Source organism: Aethalodelphis obliquidens, unplaced genomic scaffold, assembly GCF_003676395.1.
Source record: "Aethalodelphis obliquidens isolate GAN/ISIS:26980383/991018 unplaced genomic scaffold, ASM367639v1 scaffold7, whole genome shotgun sequence".
Classification (NCBI taxonomy): Eukaryota; Metazoa; Chordata; class Mammalia; order Artiodactyla; family Delphinidae; genus Aethalodelphis; species Aethalodelphis obliquidens.
In genome coordinates, this window is record NW_020837951.1 from 10,621,801 (window position 1) to 10,642,261 (window position 20,461).

The 20,461-nt window shown below is 42.6% G+C and overlaps 1 protein-coding gene across 3 annotated transcripts in view; it reads left to right on the forward strand.

The window, feature by feature from the left end:
- NR6A1 (nuclear receptor subfamily 6 group A member 1) overlaps window positions 1-20,461 on the forward strand; it is a 205,780-nt gene that overhangs the window by 171,660 nt on the left and 13,659 nt on the right. For 2 of the 3 annotated variants that reach the window (XM_027104895.1, XM_027104897.1), the window contains 4 exons: window positions 3,396-3,451; window positions 11,579-11,733; window positions 13,089-13,316; window positions 14,625-14,879. In XM_027104895.1, the coding sequence (XP_026960696.1) occupies window positions 3,396-3,451; window positions 11,579-11,733; window positions 13,089-13,316; window positions 14,625-14,879 (694 nt within the window). The remainder of the gene's footprint in view (window positions 1-3,395; window positions 3,452-11,578; window positions 11,734-13,088; window positions 13,317-14,624; window positions 14,880-20,461) is intronic. The other variant, XM_027104896.1, reaches the window with a different exon arrangement.

Consider the following 20,461-nt stretch of genomic DNA (forward strand, 5'->3'; position numbering starts at 1 on the left):
CAAGAATGCCACAAAAGCTATGTTGTGTCCTTTTAGTGCATCCTATCTAGAGCACATGGTGTAAGTTTGTCCCATTATTGGTCATTTTAAGTTGAGTCACTTAGTTAAGGTGGTGTCACTTGGGTAACGTGGTGGTGTTAGATTTTTCCACTGTGAAGTTTCTTTCTCAATAGAGGCAGCAACACGTGCAGAGGCAAAACTGTGTTGTAAAACAGCATGGCATGTTCAAGAACTAACAAATAGTTCTCTGTAGGTACAGTGTAACATTTTTGGCTAAAGATGAGGATGGAGAGTCCCATAAGAACCAGATCACAGAGGATCTTGAATGCCAAGCTAGGGAGCTTGTATTTAATTAGCCCATAGACCACAGGGAAGCACCAGTGGATTTTGAACAGCGCTTTGATGTAGTTAGCTTTATGTCTTTCTACCTTTCTGGTTTCTGGGTTTGGTTGGCTACCCAGGCCTAAGCAAGTGAGGAATAGTAGGTACATGAGTTCTAGAGCAGAAAAAGTATTTGTGCTTCTTCTGAGTAGATAGAAGAACCATAGCTGGTGCCATTCTCTTAGGCTTAGACGAGAGGTGCAACAGAACTGTTCCTGTGATCCTATACCCAGAAGGCCTTTGTTCTGTTGTTTTATTTTAATAACTTCACTACCAGAAGACTCTCAGCCCTGCTGGAAAACTTGCTCTTAGCTCAGTGTAGCATCAAGGAACAAGCACAACTTTAGAATCAGAAAACCTAAATTGAAATCCCAGCTCTGTCAGTTCTTCGCCGAATAACCTTGAGCAAGTTGCTTTTCCTCTTTGAGCTTTCGTTTCCTCGTGTCTAAACTGCATAGGATAATAATAATGTATATACTTTTTAAGGTTGTTGTGAGGATCAAATGCAATCTCATGTATCTGAATATAAGTTTTAAAATATGATCCAGGTTCTTAACAGAGGCACTGTGACATGTGGTATTGCTGCCCACACCTCAGGCAGTATCATGCCGTCTTAACAGATGTTACCATCTCTGATTAAACCAGTTGTTTATGTTCTTCTTTAAATTATATTTTTGAAAAAATCAAAGTTAATTTTCAAATGGAATTTTTATCACTTCAGTGAATGGCATATCAGTATTTTTAATGCACATTAGGATAAATGTATAATTAAGAGTTTAAGCACCACCTAAAATTAGTTTCTCCAATGGGATGCACACACACTTCAGGAAATTGTAGTGTTGGAAAGAAGGTTGGTCTTAATCTGATAGTCTGGTTCTGATATTTAGTTTCTATCACCCTAAGCAAAATACTTCATTTTTCTGAGCATTAGAGTCATCTGTTCAGTGGGAGTGATAATACTAATACATTCCTCATGGGTTAATTTTACCGATGATACTATCTAACACGTATAGGAGTTTCTTACTCCAGGTGGGGTTGAGGGACAACACGAGTTTTTAGATATCAGAAGGTGAAATTGGCAAGATGTAAATCTTTAAGATTTGTGGCCCTTTAAACAAAAAGGAAAGCAAGTTGAGTTCCTTCCGCACCTCCAAGACACTGAGAGTGGAGTATCAAGTGAGAAATAGTCAGTGTTCTATCTGCCAGTGACAGATCTTTGTTCTGTACCTGTGAGCTGAAGCAAAGACGTGTGAGATATCAGTATTGGAAATATGAGTATCTGAAGACTGTCATTGACCCTGGAACAGCAGAGGAGGAATTTTAAGTATGTTTAGAACTTGAAATAAGGTTGAAAGAGAGCTTCTAGACAACAACCAGCATGCATCTAGATAATATATATCTAGCTGTCTATGTTTCTTGACCCAGATTCACAGCAGCCTTGTAAAGCAGGCTGTTACCTCCTACTTCACGTGCCAGGCCCTGTGCTTGGTGCTTTAGCTAAATTATATATTACCCTCACAATACGCCATAAGACAGGTTCCAGTAGCCCTCTTTATTCTTAAGTAAACTGAAGTTCAGAGAGATGAAAAAAACTTGCCTGTAATTACACAGACCTGGCAGAAACTGGATTTAGACTCAAGCTTGTCTAATTCTGAGTGTGTGATCTTCTAAGACTAAGAATAATGGCTGCTTTAAGGAAAATGAACTTCCTGTCAGCCTTTCAGTTACCACACGTAACTGTTAGACTTGGAGCCCTTAGCTTTTGAGGCAACCAGCCCTGCCCTAACGACTTTACAGGTTGTGCGTGTTAATTTTTTTTGGAGCCAGGTGTATTATAGCAAAGCTTGCTCTCACATGATGCCATTACTTCTCTGTTAATATTACCCTCTCCAAGCCACCTTCCACAGTTGCCATCACAAAGATTTTTCAAATATGCCAACATGACCACATCCTCCCCTGCATTCCATCTTATCCTCAGGCTCCTCTGCTAAAGTCCATACTCTTAGCCTGGCATCCAAGGCTCTCTATGATCTGGCCCCAGTTGGCCTCTTCAGCCTTATCTCTTGCTACTCTTCTCTCCCTCTCTCCCTCTCTCCCTCTCTCCCTCTCTCCCTCTCTCCCTCTCTCCCTCTCTCCCTCTCTCTGTCACACACACAGACACACACACACACACACACACACGCTTACTTTCAACTTGAAGCTTTTCTATATGCTGTCCACTCAACCTGGAGCACCCTTTTCCTGCCTGCATAAATCATATTTATCCTTTAAGACTAGGTTCAAAAGTTATATTTTCCAGAAAGCTTTGCCAGACACCAGAACCCTTCTGTAATTGCAAATCAGGGGTTCCTTGTCTGTGCCCCGGTATTAAGTACTCTGTAAACAATGATGGTAATAGTGTTAGTAGTTGTTAATGAGGCTGGTACTATTTAAAGTCTGCTTTTTATAGTTAGGAAATGCTAAATAGCTTCTTTTTGTTGAATTACATGAGTGGGAAATCAACTGCAAGGGAACTCTACTGACTGCCTTTGTAGAAAAGAGCCAATAAGGTCAAAATTCTGAGTAATTAAAAAACAAAAAACCTGTTTTCCTCATCCTGCAAATTAGTCTCAAACCTAAACTAGAAATAAAAAATATTTTATTTTAAAATGGGAGTATTCTTTTTATCTCCCCCCCCCCGCCCCCTTGAATTTATCAAGGCCTTCAAATGCATTATCTTGGTGGGTTATTTGTAACTGTAGGACTATTAATAAGGCTGTCATCTTTGTTGAGCATATTGAATGTATACAGTGTGTGTAGTGTGTATCCAGTGCTTTGGGGACCCAAAAGTATCTGCTGCCTATGAGCTAGCCTGGAATGATGGAAAGAATATGTGCTTTGGGTCCAGAAAGATCGGTGTTTTAATCTTAGCTTCACCAATTACTACTTTATGCTTTTGGCCAAATAAGTTCTCTTTTTGTGCCTAGACTTCTGTGGGCATGCTTCTTACTGTCTTAACTTATGTTTCCTTCCAGCAATCAGAGAAGATGGCATGCCTGGAGGCCGGAATAAGAGCATTGGGCCAGTCCAGGTGAGTTCTAGGACTTACTCTTTGTGATCTACCCTGAAAGCTCAGGCCTCCAGATGCTCCTGTAGCTGCTCACCTTGATCCTCTTATCTGCTGCTAGGGGGAGCCATCTTTACTTTCATAACTGTGAAACTGCTTTTAGAGCCTGGATATGAAAGTGCTTTGAAAATCTTAAATATATAAGATAATGGTTAAAGCTCCACTTGTGATGCCTCAACTCTTCCTAAGGATTTTTACAGAAGATGAATCCAATTCTGGTTCTAAAGCATCCAGAGGATTTTTTTTTTTTTTTTTTTGGCCACGCCACGCGGCTTATGGGATCTTAGTTCCTTGACCGGGAGTTGAACCCAGGCCCTCCGCAGTGAGAGCACGGAATCCTAACCGCTGGACCACCAGGGAATTTCCCAGAGGACTTTTTATGTCAATCACTTAAGGTTGTAGTTACTTAGTCTGGCAGAAATCAGCAAGACTACTTTGCTGTTCAGTGTCACTAAAGATATTTCAGCAGAAAGTTCATTGATTGCCTGTTTGTAAAGTAGGGAAGGTAATACCCATTCAGTTCCACAAACATTTACTCAGTATTACTTACTCTGTACCAGGCCCCCTGTACTGTAAATTCAGTGTAGTGGGAAAGACAGATATGTAAACGGACATCATAATACAGTGGGTGATAACAGAGGTTGCCCAGGGAGTACAGAAAGAAGGGGCTTCTTTTCTGTTTGGACCAGAGCCATGGTTGAGGACTGAAGACACTCAGGAAAGACTTCCTGGAGAAGATAAAGTTTGAACTGAGTCTTCAAGGAAAAGGAAGAATTAGCTATGTTGAGAAGGGGTGGAAACCCAAACATCTTTTATTCCTGCTAGACAGAATAGACTGTACAAGGAATCTTCAAGGAATGGCAAGGAGTTCATTCACTCCGGCTAGAGCACTGGGCACATGTTGTGAAGTGGCAGGAGATAAGGCAGATTCCTTGAGTTTGGAATCAGTTCTCTAAAAAGTGGCCTTCAACTAACTTTGATTATAGCTCCTTCAGTAAAGCCTTTGTGGGGCCAGCCTGCATCGCTTGTTCTTACTTGGCCAGCAGAAGAACTTCATCATGATAGAGAATTGGATCTGCTTACGACCCATGAAGTGAATCCTTCAGTACCCTAGTGGGCAGGGACCATGATTCAAGAATTATGGGGGTAGACCAAGAGGCAACTACTAAAAGGTTTTAAGTAGAAAGAGGGATATGGTCAAATTTGCATTTTGGAAAGATCGTTCTAGCCACGTAAATTGTTTATGAGGAGCTGGGTAAGGGTCAGTGAAACTGGTAGCAGAGAAAAAGCAGTTAAAAGGGTTTTACAGAAGTCCAGGCGAGAGATATAGACAGTGTGGTTTCAAGTAGGACAGTGATAGTGCAGATTGAAGAGAGGGAATAGATTCAAGAAATGTTTAATAGGTAAAATTTATAGGATTTATCCAATTGAATGTGAGGGAATGAGAGAAAGACAGGAATTCAGAGTTGGTTTGAGACATACGCTGATGATGTATGGGAGGGTTTTCTGTCACATGAGCTTGGTACACATATGCACTCAGGTGTGGGGTGTGTGCTGCATTCATTCTCTTTTTAAAATCAAACATTTTTATTCATTTATTCAAGTCATATGTGTCTCTTGCAAATTCATTTATTTCGGTCTCCATTCATAGCTGCTCTTTTTTGTGTGGTAAAAAACATGTAACAGGAAATACACCTCCTTAACAAATTGTTAAGTATACAGTACAGTAGTGTCAACTATATGCACATTCCGTACAGCAGATCTCTAGAACTTCTTAATCTTATCACTGAAACTTTATACCTATTGAACAGCAACTCCTCATTTCATCCTCCCCCCAGTTCCTGGCAACCACCATTCTACTTTCTGCTTCTAAGAGTTTGACAACTTTTGATACCTCATATAAGTGGAATCATGCAGGACTTGTCCTTCTGTGACTGCCTATTTTGCTTAGCATAATGTCCTCAAGTTTCATCCATGTTGCAGCATATGACAGGATTCCTTCTTTTTTAAGGCTGAGTAATATTCCACTGTATGTATGTAGCACATTTTTTGGTTTTTGTTTGTTTTGCTTTGTGTTTTTAATTTTTATTGGAGTATAGTTGACTTTATGATGTTGTGTTAGTTTCTGCTGTGCAGCAAAGTGAATCAGTTATACATATACATATATCCTCTCTTTTTTAGATTCTTTCCCCATATTGGTCATTACAGAGTATTGAGTAGAGTTCCCAGTGCTGTAGAGTAGGTCCTTTTTAGTTATCTGTTTTATATGTAGTAGTGTCTATATCTCAATCCTAATCTCCCAATTTATCCCCCCCCATTCCCCCCGGTAACCATAAGTTTGTTTTCTACATCTGTGACTTTATTTCTGTTTTGTAAATAAGTTCATTTGTACCATTTTTTAAGATTCTACATATAAGTGATATCATACGATATTTTCTTTGTCTTACTTCACTCAGTATGACAATCTCTAGGTCCATCCATGTTGCTGCAAATGGCTTTATTTCATTCCTTTTTTATGGCTGAGTAATATTCCATGAGTAGTATGTACCACACCTTCTTTATCCATTCCTGTGTTGATGGACATTTAGGTTGCTTCCATTTCCTGGCTTTTGTAAATAGAATATAGCACATTTTGTTTATCTATTCATCCATCGATGGACATTTTAGGTTGTTTCTACCTCTTGGCTAAAGTGAACATGGCCTTGGCTGCTGGGAACATGAGAGTGCAGATATCTCTTCAAGATCCTGATTTCAACTCTTTTGGATAAATACCGAGTGGGATTACTGTGTCATATGATAATTCTGTTTTTAAGTTTTTGAGAAACCTCCATACTGTTTTCCATAGTCGCCACACCATTTTATTTATATATTCTCACCCAAGTGCACAGGGTTCCAGTTTTCCCCATCCTCTCCAGCACTTCTTATTTTCTGGAGCTTTTTGTTTGTTTGTCTGCTTGCTTCCTTGCTTGCTTGTTTGATACTGGCTATCCTAATAGGCATGAGGTGATTTCTCATTATGGCTTTGATGTCCATTTCCCTGATGATTAGTGACGTTGAGCATCTTTTCATATGCCTGTTGGGTATTTGTATGTCTTCTTTGGAGAAATGTCTATTCAAGTATTTGCTACTTTTTAAAAAATATTTATTTATTTATTTTTGGCTGTGTTGGGTTTTTGTTGCTGCACGTGGGCTTTCTCTAGTTGCGGCAAGTGGGGCCTACTCTTCGTTGTGATGCGCAGGCTCCTCATTGCGGTAGCTTCTCTTGTAGCAGAGCACGGGCTCTAGGCGGGCGGACTTCAGTAGTTGTGGCACGTGGGCTCAGTAGTTGTGGCTCACAGACTCTAGAGTGCAGTCTCAGTAGTTGTGGCACATGGGCTTAGTTGCTCTGCGGCATGTGGGATCTTCCTGGACCAGGACTCGAACTTGTGTCCCCTGCATTGGCAGGCAGATTCTTAACCACTGTGCCACCAGGGAAGTCCCTAGTATTTGCTTTTTTTAATCAGGCTGATTAATTAGTTAATTGGCTATTGAGTTGTAGGAATTCCTTATATATTTTGAATATTAACCCTTTATCAGATACATAGTTTGCAAAAATTTTCTGGAAGTCTCCTGTTCGCTTTGTTTCCTTTGCCTTGCCAGAAGTCTTTTAGTTTGATGTAATCCTGTATTTCTATTTTTGCTTTGATGTCATATTCAAGAAGTCATTGACAAATTAGGGGTATGGGATTAACAGATACAAACTACTATATATAAAATAGATAAGCAACAGGATAATACTGTATAGCACAGGGAATTATACCCATTGTCTTGTAATAACCTGTAATGGAATAGAATCTGTAAAAATACTGAATCACTATGCTATACACCTGAAACTAACACAATATTGTAACTCAACTATGCTTCAATTAAAAAAAGAAAAATTATTGCCAAGGCCAATGTCAAGAAGTTTTTTCTCTGTGTTTTCTTTTAGGAGTTGTACTGTTTTGGGTCTCATGTTTAAGTCTTTAATACACTGAGTTGCTTTTTGCATATGACATAAGGTAAAACTCTAATTTTATTCTTTTGCATATGGATATCCAATTTTCCCAACACCACTTGTTTTTTTTTTGTATTTTTCTGCCGTACGCGGGCCTCTCACTGTTGTGGCCTCTCCCATTGCGGAGCACAGGCTCCGGACGCGCAGGCTCAGAGGCCATGGCTTACGGGCCCAGCCGCTCCGCGGCATGTGGAATCTTCCCAGACCGGGGCACGAACCTGTGTCCCCTGCATCAGCAGGCGGACTCTCAACCACTGCGCCACCAGGGAAGCCCCCAACACCACTTGTTGAAGATACTCTCCTTTTCCCATTGTGTAGTCTTGGCATCTTTGTCAAAGATCTTTTGACCATAAGTCTGGGTTTATTTGGGGGCTCTGTATGTCTGTCCTTGTGCCAGTACGTTACTGTTTTGATTACTTTAGCTTTGTAATATGTTTTGAAATCAGGAAGTGCAAGGCCTCTAGTTTTGTTGTTTTTTCTCAGGATTGTTTTGGCTATTTGGGGTTCTTTGTGGTTTCATATGAATTTTAGGATTGTTTTTTTCAGCAAAAAAAATGCCATTGGAATTTTGATAGGGATTACATTGAATCTGTAGAACACTTTGGATAGTATGGACTTTTAAACAATATTAAGTCTTTTAATCTATGAACACAGGATGTCTTTTCATTTATTTATGTCTTTAATTTCTTTCAGCAGTGTACAATCCTTTCACCTCCTTAGTTTTTTCTTAAGTATTTTATTCTTTTTTTTTTTTTTTTTTTTTGTGGTACGCGGGCCTCTCACTGCTGTGGCCTCTCCCGTTGCAGAGCACAGGCTCCAGACGCACAGGCTCAGCGGCCATGGCTCACGGGCCTAGCCGCCCCGCGGCATGTGGGATCTTCCCGGACCGGGGCACGAACCCATGTCCCCTGCATCAGCAGGCGGACCCTCAACCACTGCGCCACCAGGGAAGCCCCTATTTTATTCTTTTTGATACTATTGTAAATGAGATTGTTTTCTTAATTTTCTCTTCAGATAATTCATTATTAGTATATAAAAATGCAACTGATTTTCTATGTTGACATTGTATCCTGCAGCTTTGCTGAATTCTTATATTAGTTCTAATAGTTTTTTGGTGACATCTTTAAGTTATCTACATATAAGATCATATGTCTTCTGTGAACAGAGATAGTTTTACTTCTTCCTTTTTGATTTAGATGCCTTTTGTTTCTTTTTCTTGCCTGTTGCTCTGGCGAGGACTTCTAGTGCTATCTTGAATAGATGTGGTAAGAGTGGGCGTCCTTGTCTTGATCCTGATCTTAGAGGAAAAGCTTTCCGTTTTTCACCACTGAGTATGATGTTAGCTATGGGCTTTTCATATATGGCCTTATTTGTATTTCTTCTTTTTATACTTAGATACAATAGAAAGTTTATCCATTGGGGAGAATTCTTAAGCATTTCCTCAATGAAAAACCTTCCTCACTATTACCTAATGTTTTTTGAGTACCCTCTGTGGCTCTCTCACCATGACAAGGGATCCTCAGTCATTTACATCTCCAGACTCTGTGTTCTCTCCGGAATTGAGGAGGCTGATGCTCAGAAAAACCTATTTCATCTGTCATTGCTTTTGGGTTTTTGATACTGGGCATATAATTTTCCTTTTAGTCTTTTACTGTTTCTAGGTGGTGTGTTAGGAAGAGAGAGCTGTTATCTCCAAGTTCTTAACCGTGTTTAATTAAAAATAAGAAGTGGGCTTCCCTGGTGGCACAGTGGTTGAGAGTCTGCCTGCTAATGCAGGGGACGCGGGTTCGAGCCCTGGTCTGGGAGGATCCCACATGCCGCAGAGCGACTAGGCCCGTGAGCCACGACTGCTGAGCCTGCGCGTCTGGAGCCTGTGCTCCGCAACAAGAGAGGCTGCGATAGTGAGAGGCCTGTGCGCCGCAATGAAGAGTGGCCCCCACTTGCCACAACTAGAGAAAGCCCTCGCACATAAATGAAGACCCAACACAGCAAAAATAAATAAATAAATAAACTCCTACCCCAACATCTTTAAAAAAAAAAAAGTGATAGAATTTCCATTTATTGAGCACCTATTGTGCACCTTCACTTAATAACTTTATCTTAGATTAACCTCCCAAGTCTATCTGACTCAAACCTGTATGCTTCTTTGCTCCAGCACCCAGTGGAGGGAATCATGAGCTATGAGGGAAGTGGTATTATCTCCATTTTACCAATGAGGGAGCTAAGGCTCAGAGAACTTGAGTGACTTGCCCAACAGGAAGTACCCAGCTAGGAAATGACAGATGAGATTTACACCCAGATTCAAGCACTCCCAACAAGTTCCATCCCCTGTTCAATACATTAATGATTGCTTAGTGTCCCATGAGACCCTCAGGGAGAGACAAGTACAGTCCAACTTTGACTTCCAGCTGGAATAAGCTTGATTTTACCATAACTGGCCCTTTTTACCAAGCTCAAGTACTTCCATGACCTCGACGTTCTGGTTTTGCTCTCACCACCATCACTGAGGCTGCGCATTCGGGGCCTCAGTAGATGGCTTGTAATTTGATGGCACCATTTGTCTTCATGTGTCTTATAAAATGTAAACAATGATTTCAGTGTTATAAGGACCTCTAAGAGAAAAGATTTGGGTTTTTTGCTACATGTGACTGAATAAAAAAAGACAAACCCTCTAATTCAATATGCAACCCAAACTATTTAAAACCAATCACTCAACTTGAATACCAGTTAAACATTTCTCGTTTTCCCTCGAAGTCCTCTGTGTTGGCTAATTTCCAGTTCTAAATGCCTATTTATATCTATGATTGGAGCAGCTCAAGGTTCCCTCACAGGCAAAGAAGTATGTAGGTTTGTGTCAGACAGACTTGGGAGAAAATGTCCTCCCAGGCTTTCCATAGGAACAAGAAACAAAAATTCATCTGGCTCTTTTTCCTCAGCACTCACTCTCATTCTGTGTGCTGACTTTAGCCAGCTTGGCCTCAACTCTGGATTAAACACTTAAGAGAAGAAGTGTGTGTCCACTCCCTATATGGCATAGTAGCTAGAGCACTGGACTGAATACTTGGCTACTTTGGCCTCTTCCTCAAACTCCTGCTCAGACATGGGCAAGTCAATTTGCTTGTCTGAGCTACAGTTTCTTCTTTTATTCAGTAGGCTTAGAAATGTCTTTCTTACTAAGAAATCTCATGCAAAGGTATATAGTCAGTACTTAGTAAGTGGACATTTATTCATTTATCCAACATGCATTTATTTGAGTACTGCTTTTTTCTAGATCCTGTCATAGCCTAAGGTCTTACAGAGGATATTTTTATGATACATTACCATAAGTGCTATAAAAATAACAATAATAATCAGGATATCATTATCAGCCTTCCATAATAGTTGTTATGTGCTAGGCCCTTTTCTAAACATGTGATAATATATTAATTTAATCTTCAAAACAGTCCTATGTGATAGATACTATTATTCTCTCCACTATACAGGTGAAGGAACTTAGGTTTAAATAGTTGTATGACTTGCCCAAGATTGTACAACTAGAAAGTGGCAGAACCTGGATTAGAACAAAGGTGATTTGAGTGTAAAATTCAAACTCTTAACCGTTATGGTATTCTGCCTCTCTCAGAATACACAGAATTATGAGTGGATAGAAGAAGGACCTAAAATTCTGTCTGCGCTTAGTAATAGAAGGATTCAAAAAGAAGGTGACATTTGAATTGGGTCTTAAATGGCAAGTAGGAGTTTGTTATTGAAGAGTGGTGTTTCAGCGGCAGGAAAGAATAGACTAAGGACAAAGAGGAGTGTTGAGGAACCTAGAGGCTTTGTGGCTGGGAGGAGGGTAAATGGACGAAAGGAATGCCATGGTGAGCCATAGTGCTGGCAGGCAGGCAACCAAGCTGTCCTAAGATTAGTGAGAGAGAGACCTGGAGTATGTGGGTGGAGGGGAGGGAATTTGTCTTTCTCTCTAGAGAGTTCTAAGAAGCCCCATGACATTTAAATAAGTTCTCAGTCCTAAAGAAGGAACACCCAGTCTAACATATATCAATTCCTTGTCAAAGATATCAGAGGAAGAGATCGAAAGGATTATGTCTGGGCAGGAATTTGAGGAAGAGGCCACTCACTGGAGCAACCATGGTGACAGCGACCACAGTTCCCCTGGGAACAGGGCTTCAGAGAGCAACCAGCCCTCACCAGGCTCCACACTGTCCTCCAGGTGAGCTTCAAGGCAAACCCAACATCATCTAGGGATCACCCAAAGAATGGACCCACAAGCAACCTCTGAGCTGGGCTGGGTATTCCTGCCAGTCCGTCTCAGCCATTGTACTCTTGCTTCCTCAGTCTTTTGGGGTTGGGGTGACGATGATGCAAAGCAGCATTTTACAGCCCATTTTTTAGCTAAAGACCTTGAAAATGTCAGCAGTCTCTTCCGCAGATTGATAAAGTGCTATAGCCACTATCCGTGCCCATACATTCTTCACCTAACAGAATAACATTTTAATTGTAGCTCTTTTCTCTCACTTACTTTATCATTTAAAAAAAAACCACATTGACAATATCGAATTAAGTTATCATTGCTCTGTCTCAGCAAGAGTGAAGGTTTTCACATTATAAATTTTAGGAAACAGTGAAAACTTTTCAAGTTAGATTTGCTGGTGTCATGAAATACCAGTTTGAAGACTCTTGGTTCTAGAATGATATCTTAAGTTAGTTGTTAGGTGTGAAATATAGCCATCAGCTACCAAGGAAGATTTTCTTTCTCCAGAAATCTTTATTTTAGGACAGGGTTTGAGAAACATTTTTTATAAAGGCCAGATAGTAAATATTTTAGGGTTTGCAATCCACACAGTCTAGGTCTCAACTACTCAGTTCTGCCATTGTGGTCTGGAAGCAGCCAGAGACAATATGTAAATGAATGAGTGTGGCTGTGCTCTAATAAAACTTCATTTACCAAAACAGGCCATGGACCATAGTTTGCCAGCCCCTGTTACAGGAGGGGTCATCTAGGTAAAACTAGTTGACTGTTAGATTTCTCCAAGAAAGGTGGGGAAGATAAGAATATTCCTTTCTCTTGATATTTCATTATAACTTTCATTCATTCGTTTGTTCCTTAGTTTGTTCCTTCCTTTGAATGTTTAGGGAGTTGTTGCCACATGCCAGGTTCTTTGCTAGGTGCTGGATTTGTTTTGTGGCCTGGCAAGGTACTTAGCCTGTTTCTGACTTAGTTGTCCTAGCAGTATAAAATACAAACACTCACCTTTGTCATCATAGTCTATGAATATTCTATGAAACTCTCCAAATGTGGCACCTGTACAGAGAGGTCATTTAACCAGTGTTTTTCAGTACAGCTCTGCCAAGTTCTGGGTGTCCAGAGGTGAGCCACACATATGCACATTTGCACAGAGACCCCATCTAGTAGGGGAGACATGCGTGTAACCATTGATTATGTCCTTAGCTTAATGAAGACAGAGTGCATGGCCAGAGAACACCTGAGCCACCTCCTAGCTCACTTCCTTTGAGTAGGCAGTAGACCTGCGATGTTTCTGCTTGACATGAGACTTTTCTCTCCAGTAGGTCTGTGGAACTAAATGGATTCATGGCATTCAGGGATCAATACATGGGGATGTCTGTGCCTCCACACTATCAATATATACCGCACCTTTTTAGCTATTCTGCCCACTCTCCACTTCTGCCCCCACAAGCTCGCAGCCTGGATCCCCAGTCATATAGTCTGATTCATCAGCTGGTGTCAGCCGAGGACCTGGAGCCATTGGGCACGCCCATGTTGATTGAAGATGGGTGAGTGAGCCTTGGTCTATTTAGCCCTGTAGCTTCAAAGTGGTCCCTACCCCACACCCATCTTCATCCCTGGCTGCTGTACCTCAGGCTTTGGAATGAGTTGGGGGATAATAAGCAATGACTCGAGCATCAGAGGACAAATCTTTGCTTATCGTTGAAGTTAGTGCTCCCTCATTTTTCTCTTGAGCATCTTTTCTCATAGAGTGGGGGCTATTTATCAATCCCTATGGAGTTGGGATTAAAGGACTTTTGTTTCTAGTTGGGCCGAGGTACGCCAGTCTCTGGAATGTGTCTGAGTGCTTCTGTGCCAGAGATGAGGTGTAATTCTGGGAATAATCATACATTAAGTTTAGTCTTCTTAACAGGGCACTCAAGGCACTAACTGGTTGTGGCCTGTCTGTATCCGTAGTCAACATACTCATCAGTAGCCTAGGGCCGTGTGCTCTGTGTGCAGGCCTGAGTGGGTGGAAGGAATACTCTTTCAATCCTGTCAGCTCTGCCTGAGTAGATAATAATTCAGCCCACCCATTACTCTACTCATTATTCATTTAGCCTGGAGCATAGGCTGTTTGAGTGTTATTAAGCTTAGACTGCCCCCTCTGCTCCAAAAGGTATCCTGAGATTTCTTAAGCTAGTTTCCAATTTCAGAAGAGGAAATTCAGATGTCTGCCACAAGAAGGCCACCACCAAAACCTTTATAAATCTGTTGTGGGGGTGTGGGGAAGAGTCATGACAGGGGCCTTGAGAGAAAGAAAACTGGGACCCTATCCCCTCCAGCCCAGAGATGAGAAATGCCCTGCTCCTTCCATCCCACAGTAGCTTACTTTCCTGAACTCGCACCACCAGGGGGTGCAATGAGAGCAAGAAAAGCTTCTGAACCTGTTCTCTTCTCTTTCAGCCATCTCGCCCCGAGGCTCATTTTTGTGCCAATCCCTGTATTGAGTAGGCACCAGATTCACCCTAATGGAGCCCTCATTTCCAAAACTGGTGCAAAAGTGACGGAATTTTCTTCTAACACATGGAGCATTAAAAGTCATACTCCCTGATAATTGCACAAATTTCTAAGCCTCCTTTCCCCTTTGCAACCTTTTCTTATCAAATCTGCTCCTCCAGCCCTGAGCTTACTGCTGGCCCCAGTCCTGTCCCTTTATCATTAAACTGAATTGAATGGAGCTGGAGATGCTTGGTCAAGGGCAAGGAGCCCACTGCCAGAGACCCTTTGTGCCCTTAGGAGTACTCTCTCCCTTTGCCCCCATCCTCACCATTCTGGCCACTAGAAGTAAATTTCTCCTGTTCCTACCCCCCCAGATATGCTGTGACTCAAGCAGAGCTATTTGCCCTGCTTTGCCGCCTGGCTGACGAGCTGCTTTTTAGGCAGATTGCCTGGATCAAGAAACTGCCTTTCTTCTGCGAGCTCTCCATCAAGGATTACACGTGCCTCCTGAGCTCTACGTGGCAGGAGTTAATCCTGCTGTCCTCCCTCACTGTTTACAGCAAGCAGATCTTCGGGGAGCTGGCTGATGTCACCGCCAAGTACTCACCCTCTGATGAAGAACTACATAGGTGAGAGCTGCTGGCTGGGGAGAAAGTCTCAGGCAACCAAACCATTGTCATCTCTGCAAGGCAGGGCTGCCTGACACTCCAAAGGATGGGCATTAAAGCCACACGTGGCTGGACTTGAATCTTCACTCTGCTGCTGACTAGCTTTGTAACTTTGGTCAAGTCTCTGATCCTCAGGTTCTGAATTTATAAAGTGGGGTAATGACAGTATCTCCCCAACAAGGTAGTTGTGAGGGATAAATGATAATGTGCAGCAAAGGTTAGCAAGTGCTAAGCTGTTATTTTGGTCACATCTAGATTACTGAGATAAGATAATGTATCTGGAAAGAACATTTCCTACAAGGTGAGGGGCTCTGAGCTGTAGTTTACAATCCAAGAAAAAGACTCGGGAGTTATTGTGGTACCTACTGTGTGCCAAGCACTGGGCTTGGTATTTTACATTATTATCTTTCTTTGTCACAGTCTCCAGCACTGTAGGTGTTGTTATGCCCATTTTATAGATGAGAAAACTGAAGTTCAGAGGGGCCTACCCTTGAGGGTTTTGGATTTGAACCCAGAGCCTGGATTTGAACCTATGCCTGCCCAACTGAAAGTCTAGGCTCTTTCAGTGTATCTCAGATGCAGTGAGATAGGAGAATGGGACTGAAATACTAAACTCTCCTCCTCGATGTTTTCTGGCATAAAGTTTCATCGCAGCCAGCTAGGATCCTTCTAACCTCCCTGCCTAGAGCAGGTCTTTTCCTCACTCACTTTGGAGACCTGGAGCACATGGTAATACCCCAAAATCAGGAAAAATGATCTCTTGATACAATTTTTCTGACTTACTGATTTATCCATGTGAAACATAAAGTTTAAATCGCATTTAAAAGCACTTTCAATAGTTCACCTTTATTAGGCAGTTTAAAATAATGGAAGTCATGGGATTCCAGAGCACCAAGAGAGAGGGAAGAAAAGGTTCCTCCATCGAAGAAAGCTGGAGAAGGTAGAGTACCAGCCCCCAAACTTCTCTACACAGGACTGAGGTGCATCTCCCTCTGCCACTTAGTCACCATGGCGTAAAGATAAGTTGAGACTTAGGCTGGGAGCGAAGCTCTAACACCTTCAAAGGCCCTTTGCACAGCTGAGGGAGGGAGGAGTCTGGGTACTTTCTCCCCCTGGTTTTCTAATATTTCCTTATTAATGATGCTTACAGGCTTGATGGTAATCTATAAATGACAGAGTTTTTAACCCAGATGACATTTTGTCCTTAAACAGAGCCATCTGATTTTGCAGATAACCTAACCCCTTGTCTTGAGCCTCTAATTCATTGTTTCCATCAAATTCCTGTCTCCTGCTCTGTATCTCTGGGCTGACTGAGTGTTTGTATAGCAGTCAGCCTGCTCTAATATTGTCAGGGTTTGCAGAGCTGGCCTAGTGAGCCCGGCCTCCCTATTTGCCTGGAATCCACCAGTGCAGCCTGAGGCTGCCTACAAAGTCAGCCTGTGGGCTCCCCTCTCTATAGAATAGTGAGTTTCCCCATGCCCTCTGCAGGTAGGCAAGGATCACTGGCCATGCAGGGTTCTCCGTGGCTTTAAGCTTCATGAAAGACACCCCATCCCACTGTTTCCAATCCCTTGAGCCCTGAGAGCAAGGCAGGGATCAGTAGCAGCTGAACTAGCTGAACTAGCAGCTGAACTAGTTTTATTTTCTAGGAAGGGTCCTTACCAAGGAGAATCTAGAGCTGCACTATCAAGTATAGTAGCTGCTAGCCTCAGGTGGCTATTTAAGTTATTAAAATGGAAAATTCAGTTCCTCATTTACAGTAGCCACAGTTCAAGTGCTCAGGAGCCACATGTGGCTAGTGGCTACTGTATTGGACAGTTGCAGATGTATATATATATTTCCATCGTCACAGAAAGTTGTATTGAACAGTGCTAACTCTGGAACACATGTTGCAGCTGAGCTTGCAAGTGGGTTCTGAGGATAAGAAGTAGATTCGTTGTTAGGACTCTCACTCCACTGTGGAATCCTTCAATGGAAAAATACAAGTTAAACTTCAACATGTTAGTTCAACATGCCCATTTATTGAGCACCTGTTGTGTGTGCCTGGAGGAGGGGTGTTGGGATAACAGATAATACAGACATGGTTTCTGAGATGAGAGCCCATATTCTTGGTTTAGGGGATTGGGGGGCAAATAGAAGCAGATAGAATCTACAGTTCAGGGTGATATTAGTGGAGATTGAGGGGCATATGAGGGACTGTGAAAGCATAGACTAAGGAGTGAGTACCTCTACTTGCATAATCAGGGAATGGTTGCCAAAGAGGAAAAGACATTTGAGCTGCATCTTGAAGTGGCATTTTTCTAGGTAGATATAGAGAATAAGAGGCAGGCAGGGAATAACACAGAGTCCTAGAAGTTAGAGATTCTGGGTGGTTGGTTTGTGCAGATAACAAAAAGCAATCCTGTGGATTAGGGTATAGAGAGGATATATCTGAGAGCAGAGAAATTAGGGGAGAAATGACAGGAGAGAAAGGTACAGGAAAGACGAGTCATGAAGGTGCTCAAATGCTAATCAGAAAAACTCGGATTTTATTGTGTGAATAGTATTAAGTCATGGGACATTTTTAAGTAGAGCAATTACATGTCAAGTTGCATTTTGGAAAGATCCCTGTGGCTATAAAGTTCAGGATGCATTGCATAGACAAGGCTAGAAGACAGTGGCTGTGTAGGAAGCTGTTCCATAGCCCAGGTAAAAATAAACAAGTCCTGGACAAGGCAGCAGTGACGATGGGAATAGAGAGGGCAGCACAGAGTTAAGAGATGACAGGGAGGTAAAGTCAGTGAGACCTCAGTGAGTGGAAAAGTTGGGGATACTGCCAGGCAGGTGGACACCAATTCTCTTAGCGAAGATAATGGAGCCTGGGAAGAACAGGTTGAGAGATGAGCCGCTCTGAGTTTGACTTGGGGTCTGTTGAGTCTGAGATGCATGTGGAACTGCCCAGGAGGCCAGAGGAAATGGAAGTACGAGAACCTTTGGAATCAGGTTCATCACTGTAAGGCAGTCCCCAGACTGTGGAGAGCATGGAGTCTGTAATTGGCCACAGCTCTTCCCTACCTTGCCTACTCTGGCGTTACTCCCACTCCCACAAAATGCCTTTACTTTTTCACAACTGTTGAGTGCAAGCGAGTTCCTGCTGTCATGAAAGACTTTTCCCAGATGATACATGACCACCTCCTTTTCTCTTCTCAAATATTGAATCAAATTTATGGTGCCCATTTTCCTTAATCAGGCTGTTATCAGACAGTGAGCCGGGTGAATTTGATTTAAAGCAGATTGTAGCACCAGCCAGTGACTGCTCCTGGCCCTAATCAAGACTCCTTCACTCTTAGGAGAAGATGCCTTGCACTAGATGGGCTTTAATGGACACTTCTATCTCGTGAACACTAGCTCCATTTCTGCCAGATCTCTGGAAAGTTACCTCACAGCTTCCCTGCTAAGACCCTAGCTGTAAGGTTCAGGAAACACAGTCTTTTCTTTTTACTGTGATAACACGAGTGATGCTGCTGCTGCTGTTAATAATGATAGTAGCTAACAATTATAGACTGTTTATTGTGCCAAATTCCATCTTAAGTGCTTTGCAAACATTTGTTTAGTCCTCACCACTTCCCTAAGAGACTGTACTAATATTAACCCTGTTCCACACATGAGGAAGGAGCATGAGGTTCAGAGAGGTGAAAACTCAAGGCTCTAAAGCTAAAAGAGATGGAGTTGAGATTATCATCTAGATCTGTTGTGCTCTAAAGCCCAGATTCTTTACCATTACTAAATTTTTCAGCCTTCTCAAAAGTTTGACTTTCTGGAATGTGTCCTGGAGCTGCAGTCTTACTTTTCTCCTTGGAGTCTATATGTGGGTGCTGAGATGGCAGTTCCTCTAAGGATGTGGCTGATGACTGCTTCTGGGAGTAGGTGCATTTAGATGAGTGAAAAAGAGACAACTGGGCCTTTGAGCCCCCTTAATGGGACATAACTTACACAGTGTCAGCTTCAATTGCTGACTGAATGGTCCAGTGGTTTGGGGGATCCTGGCAGGAATGTTTTCCTTGTCCTAACATGCTTGTGTAATGGTAACCTAGAAGAAGAATGGGTGTGTTTGTCCAACTTTCAGGCTTTGAATGTTGATAATTTGTAGACAGGGAATACAGGGGCGTTAGAACTGTGGAGTGGGCAGATGTGGAGGAGGCACGGCTGCAGGAGAAAGCAGGCCCATGGAACAGAGAACAATTTGTTTATCAAGGGGCGGGATGCGGGGTGTGGAGGAAATCTTTGCAGTCAGGCTGTGGAGATTGAGTGGGGGCTGCTGGGCTGGCTGCCAGGGGTCCATGCTGGTTGCCTATCCTAGGAAGCTTGGGAAAGAGGGTATGTGCTCTCCCCAAGAGAGAGGGCAGATCTGGGTCATATACTCAGGCCAGGCATGTGGGAGTTCCTTTGTGTCCCTCAGGTCAAGACTCAACTGGGAATAGGTTTAGCATTGCTGTCTAGGGGTCTGGCTGGTAGCCACACACCTGCAGGTTCTGCAGAGCCAGAGTGAGCGCTTGCGGCAAGAGGTTACTGATGAGGGGAGAGAGTGTTATCTTTACTTGCTATGCTGCTCGGCCACCAGACAGATGCTGACACTGCTGCATCCTCCTTTTTTAAGCCCTACCCCATCCCATCTCTTCCCCACCCTTCCAAACAGATACTGATGGGCATTTTTAGTAAAGATCTTTTCCCTCGCAAGAACAGAAGTAGCTGACAAAGTACTGTGATGAGGAGTGATCTTCACTCACAGGCATACTGCTTCCTGCCCGTCTCAGCATCATGGAGGCAGCGGAGGGACAGTTCTATGCACTGCAGCGAGTCCGACACCCACTCTGGGTTGGGCCCTGAGCTGAGTTGCTCTGGGAACACAGACCTCCTGAGGTATCCCCTGTGGTAGCATGTGGTAGCCTTTCCCAGTTGCCAGTTAAGAACAAGACAGTCAGGGAATGGACAGTGTAGTGCTGAGAAAGCAACAGACTTGGAATGAGAAAACTTGGGTTTAAACCTTGTCCCCACCACCACTAATTTGTTTTATTCACTTAGAACTTTGGAGGAGGCATCTCTTCTGCTTCCTCTTCCCTAACATGAAGGTGATATTACTTTTCTCACAGATTATCAGGAGGGTAAAATGTAAGAATACAATAAGGGCACAGTAAATAACCTCTCTGAGCCTTTGTTTCCACAAGTGAACAAAGAGGATTATAGTATCCTTTTTTGTGGATTTATTGGAAGTATCCAATGAAATGATGTACGTAAAATATTTAACAAAGGGCCTGGCAAGTAGCAAACACTCAACAAATGGTAGAATAATAGGTATGGTTATTATAGTGGTTATTAAATGTAAGTGTGTCTATCAGCCAATCTGAGAACGTATTAAAAGCCATCGGGCCAGGAGCAGAGAAAACATGGTAGTTCAAACTAGCAAACTGGGACCCAGAGGGTCAGGGCTCCGGATTGCAAGTAGCTGCTGCTGTGGCTCCCCCTGGTGCTTGAGAAGTACAGGTGTCTCTGGCCCCAACAGGAGC